Source organism: Pristis pectinata, chromosome 2, assembly GCF_009764475.1.
Source record: "Pristis pectinata isolate sPriPec2 chromosome 2, sPriPec2.1.pri, whole genome shotgun sequence".
Taxonomy (NCBI): domain Eukaryota; kingdom Metazoa; phylum Chordata; class Chondrichthyes; order Rhinopristiformes; family Pristidae; genus Pristis; species Pristis pectinata.
Genome location: NC_067406.1, coordinates 109947218 through 109963476, shown reverse-complemented (window position 1 = coordinate 109963476; position 16259 = coordinate 109947218). Strand labels below are relative to the sequence as shown.

The window sequence follows — 16259 nt, the reverse complement described above, 5'->3', positions numbered from 1 at the left end:
TTACTGCAATGTGATTGTGTGCTGCAGTTTCCTAAATCTTGAAGCTGTGAATAAGATGTTTGACTATTCATGCAGGTGCCTTGTATCCAACTAGCATGAGGATCAATGAAGAAGGGAGGCTGGTGGTGAACTTCAAGACAGAGGTGCGGTTCAGAGGCCAGTTCGTCATGTCACATCCTGGTAAATAGCAGATTTTGTGGAATTTGTTGGTGATTATGCTACTCAGGAATAGTTAGCTGCAGGTGCCCCATGTGAGATCCCACATTTAGAAATAATCCCTTACTTTAATAATGCCAGTCACTCAAAGGAAAATATCTGCAATATTTTTAATATGGATAGAAATAAAGTGGTTATTAATGCTGATTTTGATGGAAAACAGATTTAAAAATGTAATATGGGTCTGGATAATGAGCACTTTGCTGTTACAAGTATGAAACAAATCCTCCATTTGACTTCCTGTGATAGCTGCAGAATAGCTGCCAGCATACAAATCTTATTTGTGCTGGTAGGTGTATCAATTACCTTTCTCAAAAAAAGACAAACAGTGGTGATTGTTGATTCTTCCATGACTTGTTAGGTTTCACCCTGCGGTGCACTTTTCTTTAGGCTTCATATTTCTGTTCTCCCCTACTGGAGCTGAAGCGATGTGTGTACTGCCTTGTATTCTAGGTACCTCACTGGCATCAATGGTAATGTCTGCTGATCACCCCGGACTCACCTTCACACTCAGCCTTGTTCGTAGTGAACCAACCTACAACCAGCCTATGCAGCAGTGGAGTTTCACTTCTGACTTTGCTGTAAGTTCACTCCCTAATAAGGGAAATTTTCACACATGCTGACTCACTTACGTTATCCTCACTACATATCTGTCAGCAAATTACAAGCATTGCACATGTCCAGTTCCTCATATTTACATAACCTGCACTTAAATCAGCCATTCCCAGCAACCTCTTTGTTTGCTGCTGCAGGGATCTTGTGCGTCTTCCCTCCCTTAATTCCAGATTGTGGCTGCAGTTGCTTAAACCCCACACCTTACCTCTCTGCTTAACACTCGTTTCTCAAATTTCTCTCAGTAAAAGTCATGAAGTTACAATTCCTGTCAAAAGAAAGAAATGGTGAAAATAAAAAAATACTGCAGATGCTGGAAATCTGAAATAAAAGCAGAAAATGCAAGAAACACTTAGCACATCAGGAAGAGAAGGAGGAACAGTTAACATTTAGGGTTGATAATCCTTCATCAGAGTTGGGAAAGAAAGAAGCAAGCTGGTTGGAAAGAGTAGGTGTTTATCCTGTACATCTTCAATCTTCAGGACATGCTGAAATATTTCACGGGCAATGAAATAGTGACTAGTTACAAACTAGTTAGAAAACATGGCAGCTGGTTTGTGCTCAGAAAAGTCCTGCAAATATCAATGAATTAAGTATTTAGATCAACACTTTTAGTGTTGCTGTTTGAAGAATAAAGTTTAGCAAGGACAAGGTCTTGATTTATCATATGTGTGAATATTGCAGAACATCCTCAGTGCTGAACTGGACTGTTAGCCTGGTATGTGCTGAAGTCTCAGGACTGAGGATGAACCCACTGCTTCTGACTCAGAGTGGGAGTCCTACGAGTTGAATGGAGGCTATAAATGCTGGGATTTTCAGTTTCACTATTACAGAAGGGGTTTGAGAAGGAAGATCATCCAGCTAGGCTTAATTTGTTTAGCAATCCTTTCGGTACCTTTTTTTTTCTTAAATGATTCTAAGGTATTTTCTTCTTCTATAATAAAACACAAGCGTGAGTTGTAGCTGTAGTAATCATTTAAACTTCTAAATAACCTTATGTATTTGGACCACTTCAAAAAACACTTGCCACCTTCAGAGATGCATTATTATTCTCATCCATCACAATTCTCTTTGTTGGGATTTCCTCCAGGTCCGGGATTATTCAGGTACATATACCGTGAAGCTTATCCCATGTAGTTCAGCACCCAACCAGGAGTACAATCTGCCAATTGTCTGCAATCCACGGGAACCTATTACATTCGATCTGGATATTCGATTCCAGCAGGTGTGGTCAAAGATTTATAGAGTTTGCTTGTGGCTCCTTTTGTATTTAATATTTGTATAATCATAATATAAATCATAAACCTCATCATTGTTGATATATTACACATCACATGATATAATTAAAGTAATTAAAATATACTATAACCATGACAGGACTTAATCACTTTGCTTTATTGCTCCATTCTTTGTAAAAGGTGAGTGACCCTGTGGCTGCTGAGTTTAGCCTGAATACTCAAATGGTCCTCCTGTCAAAGAGAGAGCTTTGGCTATCTGATGGCTCAATGGGATTTGGAGAAGGAACGGATGTTGCATTTTCTGAAGGTTTGCTGGCATTTGTAATGTATCTATAAGATTGCATAGTGAGTCACAGAATACATAGTGAGTACATTTAGCACTGCCAATGAAGGCATGCTTCTGTTTGTTTCTGATTAATCACAGAAATTTACAGTGTATAAGAAGACTATTTAAACCAACTGAGTCTCTTCACTTAATAAAGAACTATCCATCCTAATCCCACTTCCCAGATCCCGGTCAGAGCCATGTAGGTAATAGACCATCATGTACACACCCATACTTTTTAAAAAGTGATGGGGGGAATTGTCTCCACCAACCTCTCATACAGTGTTCTGCAAACCCCCACCACTTTCTTGGTGAAGTATTGTGGCCACTCTAATCCTTCTTGCCAATTACTTTAACCATTTACCCTGGTTATTAATCCCTAGTATGGGAAATGCATCTTTCCTCTCCACTCCGTATCAGTCCTGGATAACTTTAAACACTGCTCTTTCCTACCACACACAATTCCATTTTGGCATTGCCAGAAGTCCAAGAGTAGAACAGTTGCCTAATTTCTCGTGAAAGCTGGCAGAAGACAACAAAACAATTGAAAATTAACATATTTTAAATGAGATTTCAAAATGATTGTGTAAAGAATTAAGTGTATTTAAACCAGTTCAAAAAACAATTGCCACATTCAGTGATGCATTGTTATTTTCATCTACTACAATTCTCTTTGCTGGGATTATCTCTAGGTCCGAGATTATTCAGGTGCATATACCGTGAAGTTTATCCCATGGAGTTCAGCACCCAGGCAGGAGTACAATCTGCCAATTGCTTGCAATCCATGGGAACCCGTTATTACATTCCAACTTTCTGTCATATTGTCAAAGACAACAACTGCTGGAATCAAATATCTTCGCATCCATAGAATGCAAAATACGAGAGGACACAGATAAGTACGAGAGGACATGGCTTTAGGGTGAAAGGGGAAAGGGTTAGGGGGAGCTTCTTCACTCAGAGAGTGGTGGGAGTGTGGAATGGGCTGCCATCTGACGTGGTAAATGATAGATACATGGACGGGAGAGGTCTGGAGGGTTATGGACTGGGTGCATGTCAATGGGACTAGAGGAATAAAGTTTCGGCACAGACTAGAAGGGCCGAATGGCCTGTTTTCTGTGCTGTAGTGTTCCACGGTTCTAATGAGCTGTATGGTGTACCACTCACATTACCCATACTTTGATTCCCTGATAGTCCCAAATTCATAATGGCCCTGATCCCCAAGGCCAAGGCCTCAATCATCCAAGGGCATGAACCCCACCCCCACCAACAGTTCACCACCAAACCAAACCATCCTCTCCCATCTCTGTCACCCCTTTTTACTACCATACTAGCTCAGGCTTCTGACCCCGTTGACAGTCTGACAGCACCCCCCCCCCCCCCCATTGTTCCCAGCCACTAATTGGTACCCTGAGACTCAAGAGTCATCAGCCCTCTCTCTCTCCCAAATCCCAGGGAGGGCCTTGATCCCAGAAAGCACATTTCTAACACCAAGATTGTGCAATGCCCATTCCCCACTAAAATTTGCAACATGGGGCTAATGACTAAAGCAGTGTTAACACCCTCCTACAGCGACCACTCAGCTGGAATTGAACTTGGGCATTTGAGTGGCAAAGTTGTTTTCATGGAGGTGTTTAATAGTACAACAGAGGGGAAATTTGCTGTGCACTGGGCTCAGATGTCTATCTGACGGAAAGTTGGAATGTGGATTTGCATCATCATTCCCAAACGATGTCTTTCTACTACAGAAGATCAGTCAGTTCTTGATCTGCTGTTGGAAAAAGTAAATTAGACGGTGAATGATCTGCTAATGTTCCCAATCAGCCCCTAAGGGGACAGGGTTTGGAGAACAAATCTATTTATAATGTTGTCTAATGTCACAATGCTGATACCTCATTAACTCCATTTCCCTGGCCACTGAACCCATCCCTCTGCCTGACCAATGTGTGTAACTGAGTCGATTGCTCACATTCCTGCAATGACATTTGATACAGAGGTGAACTCAGCCCAATATATCTGTGCTCTCACTGCATTGTTTATCTCTACATTGCCCATATCTGCCTCTACTTCAGCTCATCTGTGGCTAAAATCTTCATCCCTGCCTTTGCTGCTTCTGGACTTGACTGTTCCAATAGACCTTGCTAAAATGCACATAAGACTGCATCAGTGAGCTTCCTTCCTCATTACTCCTTCAAAGAAAATTCAGTGAAATGAGTCAGACGTGCTCATGCTTTTCCTGATTGTCCTCAATTAATCTGTGTATTTCAAAATATTGATTTATTCTTTACCTTTAGCACTTTTACCGATAATTTGTCCATTCCTAATGCGAGGCTGACTGGCCTGTAGTTACGCAGTCTATTAACTTTCCTTTTTAAAAAATCATCATATTCATTAATATCCAGTCTTCAGACACCTGGAATGTAAACAAAGAATGCTGGAAAATGATGATCAGAGCCTCCGCTCTTTAATCCCTTGCTTCCCTTAGTAACCTGGGATGCACATTATCCGGGCCTAGAACTTCACCATTTTTGAAGATGCCAAATCCCTTGTACTTTATCTGACTCACTGTTTATCACAGTGATACTTCTTCCTTAGCTCCAGTGCACGCATTGTCTTCCTGTTTTGTGAAGATTGACAGAAGTTTTGATTTAGAACCCAACCCATTTCTTTTCGTCTCCACCCAATTGGTTTATTCTTTCCTTTGCTCTTTTGCTGTCCTTGAAAGAGTGAGACTAAGGAGAGATCAGAAGAATCATCTATAGATAAAGTCATTAGACATGGATGTGTTTCTAAATCAATACTTAGTGCCATTTCTTTTACATTGTAGCATTGTGTATTGCCAGTACATTGTAAAATATTAACCAGATTAGGATTTTTAAAGGGATCCCTTGAAACTGCAAAACAGGAAGACAATGCGTGCACTGGAGCTAAGGAAGAAGTATCACTGTGATAAACAGTGAGTCAGATAAAGTACAAGGGATTTGGCATCTTCAAAAATGGTGAAGTTCTAGGCCCGGATAATGTGCATCCCAGTCGGTCTGTACTGTCTGGAGTTCCACTTTTCCTGCTGTTGTATAAATGCTTTATAATAATAAAATTTCAGAGCAGTGATATTAGGATAAAATTATATATGATATTGGTTGGTCCACATTTAGAGGGCAGTGTGCAATTTTGGACTCCCATTATAAAAGCACATTGAAGCAATGGAGATAAACACAACTCAGCTCAGCTTCAGTTCCTTTTTCATCGTTTCCTATATAAAAGCCAATGATTTCTGTCTCATCTATTTTTGAAGCCAAAAAATATGGTATCAGGGATGAGATACATTACAATTGCAATGAAGTAGGGCAGTGTGATTAGCTCTAGATTGCAATGACCCTGTACAGGTGCATTGGGCTGAAAGACTTCCTTGTGTCAGCATTTACATATCTTCTGTTTTCACCCTAATATCTTTTATTTTGCCCTTTGTTTTCAGGGTCTGTCATCTACGGTCGTGTTATGGTCGACCCAGTGCAGAACCTGGGAGATTCTTTCACCTGCAACATTGAGAAGGTTTTCTTATGCACTGGTGCAGACGGATACGTTCCTAAATACAATCCAACAAATAATGAATTTGGTTGTCTGGCTGACTCTCCATCTTTACTGTACAGGTTCAAGGTTCTGGTATGTTAGCTGTTGGGGAAAAAGAATGCATGTGTAATTCACATTGTCTATTCACAGCCTGGTCACACATTAAGACAAAGTATCCTTTTTCCCTCAGGATAAAGCCCAGCCTGAGTCCCAAACCCTAGTTTTCGGTAACGTTCTCTTTGATGCCAGGCTGGCTGTTGATGTTCCAGATGCAATTCCACTTGTGAAGCAGCCAGGGTCTGATGGTTTCAGCCTTGCTTCAGCTCCACTCTTCCAGGTGAGTGAGCGACATCAAGGGGTCAAGTGAATCCCTGAAGGACTATAGGAGATGCAAGAGTATATTCAAGAAGGAAATCAGAAGGGCAAAAAGGGGGCATGAGATAGCTTTGGCAGAGATTAAGGGGATCCAAAGAGATTTTATAAGTAATGAAGGGAAAAAGAGTAACTAGAGAGAGAATAGGGCCCTTCAAAGACTAAAGTGGACATCTTTGCGTGGAGCTGCAGGAGATGGGGGAGTCTTCAATGAATATTTCTCCTCTGTTTTAACCGTGGAGAAGAACATGAAGACTTCGGAACTTGAGATAGTTAACGGCAATGTCTTAGGGATAATCCACATTACAACAGAGGAGGTACTTGATGTCTTAAAACTTATGAAGGTATATCCAGGAAGACTGTGGGAAGCTAGAGAAGAAATTGTGGGAACCCCGGCTGAGACATCATCGTCAGCGAGGGATGAAGAGCCAGAAGACTGGAGGGTGGTTAATGTTGTGCCTTTAAGAAGGGCTGCAAAGAAAAACCTGGGAACTATAAACTATAAGCCTAACATTTGTGGTAGGTAAGTTACTAGAGGGGATTCTGATGGATAAAATACGCATGCATTTGGAAAGACAGGGGTTAATTAGGGATAGTCAGTAGGGCTTTGTGCGTGGGAGATCATGTCTCAAATTTGAATCAGTTCTTTGAAGAAGTAACCAAGAAGGTCGATGAGGGCAGGGTAGTAGACGTAGTCTGTATGGATTTTAGTTAGGCCTTTGATAAGGTTCCGCAGGGTAGGCTGCTATAGAAAGTTAGATCGCATGGGATCCAAGGAGAGCTAGCAAATTGGATACACAATTGGCTTGATGGTAGGAAGCAAAGGGTGATGGTGGAAGGTTGTCTTTTGGACTGGAGGCCCATGACTAGTGGTGTTCCCCAGGGGCCGGTGCTTGGCCCATCACTATTTGTTATCAATATCAATGATTTGGATGAGAATGTACAAGGCATGGTTAGTAAGTTTGCAGATGACACTAAAATAGGTGGTGTCGTTAACAGGGAAGATGGTTATCAGGATTTACAGAGGAATCTTGATCAGCTAAGTAAGTGGGCTGAGGAATTGCAAATGAGTTTAATTCAGATAAGTGTAAGATGTTGCATTTTGGGAAGACAAATGAGGGTAGGATTTTCATAGTGAATGGTAGGGCTTGGGGAGTGTTGTAGAACAGAGCGACCTAGGAATATAAGTATATGGTTCCCTGAAAGTGGCGCCGCAGCTAGACAGGATGGTGAAGAAGGCTTTTGGGATGCTAGTTTTCATCAGTCAGGGTATCGAGTACAGAAGTTGGGATGTTGCAGTTGTACAAGACATCGGTGAGGCCACATTTGGAATACAGGAAGTCCCCGGATTATGAATGAGTTCCCGTTTTTGAGTCTGTTCGTAAGGTGAATTTGTATGTAAGTCAGAACAATTACATACAGTTCACATCTAGCGTCAATTAGTCCTAAATCACTACAAGCTTCAGTTATTTATTGCTATAAAGATCCAAATGGAATTTTGATTCCAGTTTCATTATAATTCCACACATAATGTGAAGCAATCTAAAATGCAGCATAACTTGTTATCGCTGGGACATGTGAAGACTGTCATCAGTCTTATGTGCGTTTGGTGTCATTCATTACAGTACAGTACTGTGGAGGTACAGTTACCACATTGAGTGAATTTTGTGTATTTTCCCACTGACGGACAAAATCAACTTAAGGACATCTGTAGAAACAGACCTTGGTCATTACCCGGGGGAGAGCAAGTGCTGGATAGATAGATAGATAGAGAGGGAGATAGAGAGAGAGAGAGAGGTAGATAGAGAGATAGATATGGTGGGTGGGGGCAGCGGGAGAGGGGGCTGGTGACCATTCATAGCGTCCCTCATCATTCGGAACTCCTCGAACATCCCTGCCCCGAAGTAGCGGTACAGACTGTAACACATGAAATCCACAATCCAGCCATTCGTCACCTCCATCACCTGGAAAAAGTCAACACTGACAGGCAAACTGTTCTGCGCCCATTTCCGCGCCTTCTTCCCGCCGTTAGTAAGTACGAGCATTCGTAAGTCGGGTGTTCGTAACCCGGGAACTTCCTGTATTGTGTTCCATTTTGGTCACCCTGCAATGGGAAAAGAGTCATTAAGCCGGAAAGAGTGCAGAGGAGATTTATGAGGATGTTGCCGGGTCTTGAGGGACTTAGTTATGGAGAGAGGTTGGGCAGGTTGAGACTTATTTTACTGGAGCATAGGAGACTGAGGGGTGGTCTCATAAAGATATAAAATCATGAGGAGCATAGATAGGGTGAATGTGCACAGTCTTTTTCCCAGGGTTGGGAAATCAAGAACTGGAGGGCCTAGGTTTAAGGTGAGAGGGGAGAGATTTACTGGGAACCTGAGCGGCATTCTTCACCCAGAGGGTGGTCCGTACATGGAATGAGCTGCCAGGGTAGGTACATTATCAACATTTAAAAGGTACTTGGACAGGTGCATGGATAGGAGAGGTTTAGAGGGATATTGGCAAAAGGGACTAGCTTAGATGGGAATCTTGGTCAGCATAGACCAGTCAGCATGGAACAGTCGGGCCAAGGGCCCTGTTTCAGTGCTGCATGTATGACATTAGCACCACCATTCCTCATGGGCTTTTCATTTGTTCTACTCAGCTCCACCTGTCAGGAATTTGTCAGGGTTGATATGGGCAAGTTCTTGTCTGCTGTTTTATACCATTCACTTTCCTTAAGAATATCTCATAAGGTCAATAATGGAAATAACTTTGCAGTGATGCAGTTTGTTGTGAGTAATGAGTTACTGTGCTATGAAATCGCATCTTGAAATTTTTCTCCTATTATCTGCACACACTTGTTACTGGAGAATGTCAAACAGTCAAGGCGTCATCAATGTTTTTGTCAAATAGTCAGCATCATCACAGAATTAGAGAGAGCTGAAAAATTACAAATGGGAGGAGGTAAATAATATTTACCTGCAAGTGCATTTGCATGATCTTTTCTTCAATGAAAATCTGTTCTTCTACAATGATGACCATTTCTAGTTTGTGTTGTGTAACTCAGGAATCTGACCAGGCATCTGCTATCATTGAATCACCCTAATACAATTTCATGCATATCGTGATGTCTTTCCCCCATTCGACAATGCAAGGACACTTGGACTATGTTCTCCTGTAGGCCCTGTCATTGATACTCTGGGATAATTAGGTTTTATTGTCATAGAACTAAGCTAGGAAGGCACAAATATGGATTGTCCATTCATAAGGAAGGTTAGAGGTTTGGACGTGGTCATTGACCATTCCTCAAACCATCCACCTAAGGCAGCTTAATATTCAATAAGCACTCTAAGTGAAGCAGTCTGCTTGTAACATTCTAATAACTTGAACATGGGAGTGGTATGACCAATAATCTGACCTCAGATAACCTATGGATTTTACAGTGGTTTTAGATTTAACCACTACTTTCAAAAGAACATTGATTGTTGAGGGAGTAATGGATGTAAAAATATAGAGAAACATTGGAGTAAAGAAGGTAGAGAAGGGATGTGTTCGAAATCTTCAAAAGTCTGAAACAGAGAAATCACGTTGGCAGAAAGGAGTTGAAACTAGAGAATGAAAAGTGTTTTATACCTGGTGACTACGTGAAATAGACAACCAGCACGCAAGCGTAGCGGTTAGCGCGACGCTATTACAGCGCCAGCAATCGGGGTTCGATTCCCGTCACTGTCTGTAAGGAGTTTGTACGTTCTCCCGTGTCTGTGTGGGTTTCCTCCGGGTGCTCCAGTTTCCTCCCACATTACAAAGATGCACAGGTAGGTCAATTTGGGTTTAAAATGGGCGGCGCGGACTCGTTGGGCCGGAAGGGCCCGTTACCACGCTGTAACTAAAAAAAAATTAATGCTGCCTCATCAGCTTCTGTAGGGAACAGTTCAGAAAGTGTCTGCATTGAAATATCCACAAAGATATCCACAAAGATATCCACAAAGATGATAAAATAATATCTGGACATGATAATTAACAAGCTGCTGAACATGAACATGAAATAATTATTCTGATTTAAGTTTAAATAACAACGCTGGGAGCTTCATTTAGCCAATTCTACAAGTGGGATGAAGAATCATTGCCAAAGTTCTCTGCAGGAGATGAAAAGAATAGATACCATCTACAGCAGAAAAATTTGGAGGACAGAGTGGGTTTGGGACAGGAGCAAAAAAATGGCATAAATTGGACCCCTACTACACAGTCTGTCTGGAGGACAAAACAAAAATCAGTCTGTTGTCATTTCACTCTACTGGTGAAAATGTCTTCTGCCAGGGTTGAGATTTAGAACGGCTATTTCCTGGTCAATACTTCCATTTCCTAAATGCTTAATGACATATTCTCTTAATAGTTACAGTATGTTTAACTTTACTCAGTTCACTATACAAACAAAGGAGTTTTACCCAACCAAGATGCACTGTCCTCATCCTTTTCCAGGTGACTGCAGGCCGAGAGTGGTACATCCATGTTATTTACACAGTTCGATCCAAGGAGAATTCCAATAGAGGAATTGGGAAGAGAAGCCTAGATTTTCTGCACCATTCACTGTCCTCCCCAGGAAACGTCACTAACAACCTGGGATTCAGCCGCAGCCGTCGATCAGCACCAAAGGTACCTGATGTTGCCCAGGATATAGGGGCAGAGAAGAGCAGAGGCACCAACATCCAGCACATAGCTCTAGACCGTACCAACAAAATCATCATCAGCCAGAAGGACTACCTGCCCAGTGGTGAACAGTACCACAAGCCAAGTCTGCTTGCTGTTGACAGGGAGTCTGAAGGCAGCATTCTTCCTGTGGTAGGGGGAGCCGGGGGTCTGCTGCTCTTAGCCTGCATAGCCACCATAATCTTCCTGCTACTGAAGCGCAAGAACCCTCCCGCCAGTAGGAAGCAGTCTTCAAACAGGAGATGTGCTGGCAGCAACGAGACAGTAACAACAGGGCAAAGCTGCAACAGCGACAGCTCGGAGGTCTAATGGTGCTGTGAGCAGTCGGAGCAACTGTGCCTTGTACATGTACTGGTATAAGAAGAGAAAATCTCAGTGCCTTATCCTACAGCGCCTTTCCTCGTCATATAAATACTTGGAGCAGCAAAAGGAAATAACTACCTAATTTTCTTACCTACTAATTGGGGCTAGAGGAGGGAAAACTGTTAAACGCTTGTCAAGGTACGTTTGGCAACTGCATGCAGCAAGGATTAAATGAACAAGCTTTAAAACTGAACAAGTTATTTATGTTTGAAAAGTAGCAACCTCTTAGAGTGTGTGGCACTGTGAGATTTGTACCCTCTGACTTTTTATACACATTGGTGTTGGTTTCTGTTGGTTGAAGCAAGTGGTGTCCATTTTGCTGGCCTCCCTTTTGTCACTGAATTGATGCCTTTATCTTCTTGCATCATTAGTTTATGCAGCTTGGTGCTCTTTTAAAGGGATTATAATGACTTCTGTTTCCTTTTAGTTCTTAATACAGCTGTATAATTGTTAAAATGCAACACTCATATTACTTGTACAGGTTTTAGCTTGTTTTGTCCTTAGCCTTTTTAGATTATTGTTACATCAATATCTTTAATTGGGTTAGTAGTAAATACTTGAGATTTTGTCTTGTAATAAAGTGGAGGAATAATGAGATGAGGGAGAACATTGGAAATACAGAATTTGCAGGAAGTTGAAAAGACGTTTTAATTGGCTTAGCTAGTCACAGTGTGAGACTCCTGTGAATGAACGTTATTAGAAATGTATTTTTGTACTACCATATACCTCCTGATGCAGTGCCTACAGAAAACAAAACAAAGGGAATCATGATATTATAACAATAAGTATCTCCCTTTTTAATAGACTACAACTTTACCTACCCACTTTCCACCTTGTTCCTCTGTCACTTTCCTTGCAGCCCCATTTGATCCATCCTCTTATAACCATCCATACACTTCCCCAATTTTTTATCTTTCTTTTATGAATTACTTCCACCAGACCTCTCAATCATTTTTCTCTTAATCTTATCTACCAATCTTCCCACCAAATCTCTCAACCTGCTTTTTCTTTCAAAGTACATCCTGGATGCATTAGGAACACCTACTGCATTGGCCTTCCCTGATTTTCTATCATCAAACCTATTGCTCTTTGTGAAGCAGTATACCTTTTAAGTTTAGTTCCAGACTCTCCAAAGATCCATAAGACCTCTTTTTGTGGATCCTTTAGGAACGCAAAGAATGTATCCTCTGGCCATTATGATCTTTCCACTCTTATTTTATCTTTATGATTTTTATGGCAACTTCAATTAAATGCAGTTGCCTTGTGCTGAAGACATTTTAATTGTGATTCTTTGTTTAATGCATGAACCTTATTCATGTTATATTCCTTTTCTAAATGGTGCTTTGATGAAACAGATTATTGAATTTCTCCACAGGAGATGGTGCTTTTAATTGGATCTTAAATCCCTGGTTTGAGTGTGAAACCCTGGATACAAACAATACTTGAATGATTTTTTATGAATTATTACATTTTTTGATGTGTACATTCAGTGAATGTATAGCACTTGTAACCCATATTATCTTAGAATCAAAAGGCAGCCTTGTACACCTTGTTTAATGTTATGACGTTATTACCTCAACATGGTTCATTATCATTGTACCAAAATAAGCTGTAGATTTTTGACTGAAAACCAGCAAAGGTAAATGATTTATGCTTTTCATGGAAAAATGTTAAATATAAATCACAATTACCACAACAAATGTGATTTATTTGATGACTTGAAACCTGCAAGCCTTCTTACAGAAACTTGACTGTGAAGGGTATGAACCCCAGAGCAGTGATAGGAATTCTGGAACCCTTTTCAAAATAAAAAGAAAGAACTTGATTTAATTCAATCACTGTAACCCAGTTGTCCTGGAACTGGTGACTGATTGTGAAGCCTTACCTTTAAATGCAGCTACATCATAACACAGGGACAGGCAAAATTTGTCAAAGCCTATCATTACAAGCTCAGTTACTGACGGGGAACATAGCTCTTCTCATCAGATATCATCTACTGAAACTCTTCTTCTTTTACTGACTTTAGCTGAGCTTTAGTCAGAATCAGCAGAAACATGACATTAGTGTAGAAACAAAATCTACTGATGATGGCAATCAGTAATAAAAACAGTAAAAACACTGGACATGCACAGAAGACTACCCAGTCTCTGAGATAGGATATATGTTTTAAGATCAGGAGCTCCTACTCTATGCATTTGATTAATTAAGTGGCTGTCTTTGCTGGATTCCTCTTTTTAAATTCAATACAGTTGCTTTCATGAATAAAAGTATGTCTCTTGACTCTGTTTATTTGGGAAAACTGACTCACATGACGAAGACTTGTAGTCTGCTCTGGGTCTTCTGCTCAAGATGATCAGTGGAGATACACCTTTGGTACCGCATTTACTGGGTAATATGTACAACCCCATCCATCATTTTGTTTCAAAGTCAAGTTTGTTGAATGTCAGGAGAGAAATGCAGTGGGCAGCTGATTTAGCAAAAGTGTCCAAAGATAAATGTCTACCCTGTGAACTCTGTGTCAACAGAGAATTAAAGAGCTGTAGTATCGGTGTTTCAGCTTAGACAATCACTGCTACAATTTTCAGTAATGTAAAAGGTTTCTTTTGTCATAAGTTTTTCATTGTAAAGAATTTTGGGAACAATTGATTGAGGCCCAGTTTCAGATGTTGAAGCTGCAGTTCCAGCAGGTAACCAAACCTGGAGGTCCAAAGACAATTCTTAACCTCCTCCTCGGATCATGTAATAATCAGAACAAGCTGCAGATACCCTTTACTGTTTCAGAAGCAGTTTACCTGTGGTGACCTGACCTAATTTGGATCACATGTCTATTGTTAGTGACCAGAGGCCGGCAATGGCATGTAGTTCTGGCAAGTTAAGTACATCAAGGTTGGCATGATAATTTTCTTGCGATGGCCTCCAGATAATTCTGAGCTGTCTACCTCATGCTACTCTGATGAATTTTGTTACTACATGCTTATCATCATTTCCAGGTCAACCAGCAATACTCAGGGAATTGGCCTGAGCACTTTTGCTTATTATCATGGTAGCCATTTGTCTGGCATCACATGATGTCGTAGGTTGCACAGCACACATTTCCTCGACTGACGGCAGAGCTCGAAGCTTTCAGAGAACAATTACAGCCTTCACCGTTTGCTCACAAAACAAACAGGTGTACATTGATGATGATTCAAGAATGAGATGGCAATTAAAGGATCTGGACTGTCACAGTGATGACTTGCACACAGCATCTCCCAACCTCATTCTTCAATAGCTAGTGTTGTGCTAAATAATTCATTGTAACTCCCTTGACTGATTACTGCCTTTTGAAAGTAGCAATTCCAAGCTATAAGCTGCAATTTCTATCCCCTACATCATCCCACACTTTGCAGTGACAAGGGGTATCTTGTAGCACAGGGGTCAGTTCATTATGTGGCAGGTGCCAAGGCACACAGGATCACTGTGTCTCTCTGTGGCTGACGTGAGGAAGGAACTTTACATGCTGGCTCACTTCCCAATGGTCAGCACTGCAAAAGTGCAGCGGCTGCAATCTCCACAGGCAGCTTCTATTCTTGTGGTGCTAGCAAGATACACAGCACATGTTTGGCTGACAAGAAGAGGGTAGACTCCAAGTTCTAAGTAATGGCCCTCTTGCATTGTGGGGAATAAGAAGACTCAGGAATGGGTATAGAGAAAGGCCTCAAGATCACTTCCCATTTTAAACCATCACAGTTACTTAAATAGGCTCAAGGAGCTGACCATGCATGCTGAGAAACCAGAGAAACAAAGGACTGCAGACGCTGGAATCTGGATGAAAAGCACTCCGATGCTGGGGGAACTCAGCAGGCCAGGTAGCATCTGTGGAGAAAAGCAGGCGGTCAACGTTTTGGGTCAGGACCCTTCTTTGGGACTGAAGATAGGAAAAGGGGAAGCCCAATATACGGGAGGGAAAAGCAGGGCAGTGATAGGTGGACAAAAGAGGGTAGGCAGGGTGGGGTGGGCACAGTGTGGTGATAGGTAGATGCAGGTAAGAGATAGTGATAGGCAGGTGTGGGGGAGGAGGGGAAAGCAGATCCATCGGGGGATGGGTTGAAGGTAAGAAGAGAGGGGAAAAAAGTTAGGATAAAAAAGAGGCTAGGAAAGGGAAGAAGAGAAGAGGCATGGTGGTGGTGGGGGGGGGGGGGGGGGCATTACCTAAAGTGGGAAAATTTAATATTCATACCATTAGACTGAAAGGTTCCAAGACAGAAAATGAGGTGCTGCTCCTCCAGTTTGCGCTTGGAATTCTCCTGGCAGTGGAGGAGGCTGAGGACTGTCATATCAGTGATAGTGTGGGAGGGGGAGTTGAAGTTACTGGCAACAGGGAGATGCAGATCATGGTTATGGACAGAGCACAGGTGTTCTGCGAACCAGTCGCCTAGTCTGCATTTGGTCTCACCAATGTAGAGAAAGCCACACTTGGAACAGCGAATGCAGTAGAAGGCAGGTGCAGGTGAATCTCTGTCTCACCTGAAAGGACTGTTTGGGTCCCTGGATGGAGGTGGTGTAGGGGCAGGTGCTGCACCTATGGCAGGGACAGTGGAAAGTTCCCAGGGTGGGAGCGGGATGGGTGGTGGTGGGGGATGTGTGAACTAGGGAGTCACAGAGAGAGCAGTCCCTGCGAAAGACGGAAAGGCATGGGGAGGGGAAGATATGCTTGGTGGTGGGGTCCCATTGGAGATGGCGGAAGTGGCGGAGAATGATGTGTTGGATACATAGGCTGAGAACTAGGGGGACCCTATCCCTGTTGGGTGTGGGAGGGGTGGGGGAAATGGCAGAGATACGGGTGCAAGCTCTCTCGACCACGGTCAGGGGGAAGCCCCACTTAGAAAAGAAGTTGG

General features: G+C 42.1%; 1 protein-coding gene across 1 annotated transcript in view; it reads left to right on the top strand.

Annotated features, from left to right (window-relative positions):
- frem3 (Fras1 related extracellular matrix 3) overlaps positions 1–11328 on the top strand; it is a 110799-nt gene extending 99471 nt beyond the window's left edge. Inside the window, exons 18-24 of the mRNA XM_052040816.1 lie at positions 76–180; positions 670–797; positions 1919–2053; positions 2247–2373; positions 5864–6051; positions 6149–6295; positions 10792–11328. Of these exons, the coding sequence (XP_051896776.1) occupies positions 76–180; positions 670–797; positions 1919–2053; positions 2247–2373; positions 5864–6051; positions 6149–6295; positions 10792–11328 (1367 nt within the window). The remainder of the gene's footprint in view (positions 1–75; positions 181–669; positions 798–1918; positions 2054–2246; positions 2374–5863; positions 6052–6148; positions 6296–10791) is intronic.
- Positions 11329–16259: the final 4931 nt, after the last annotated feature.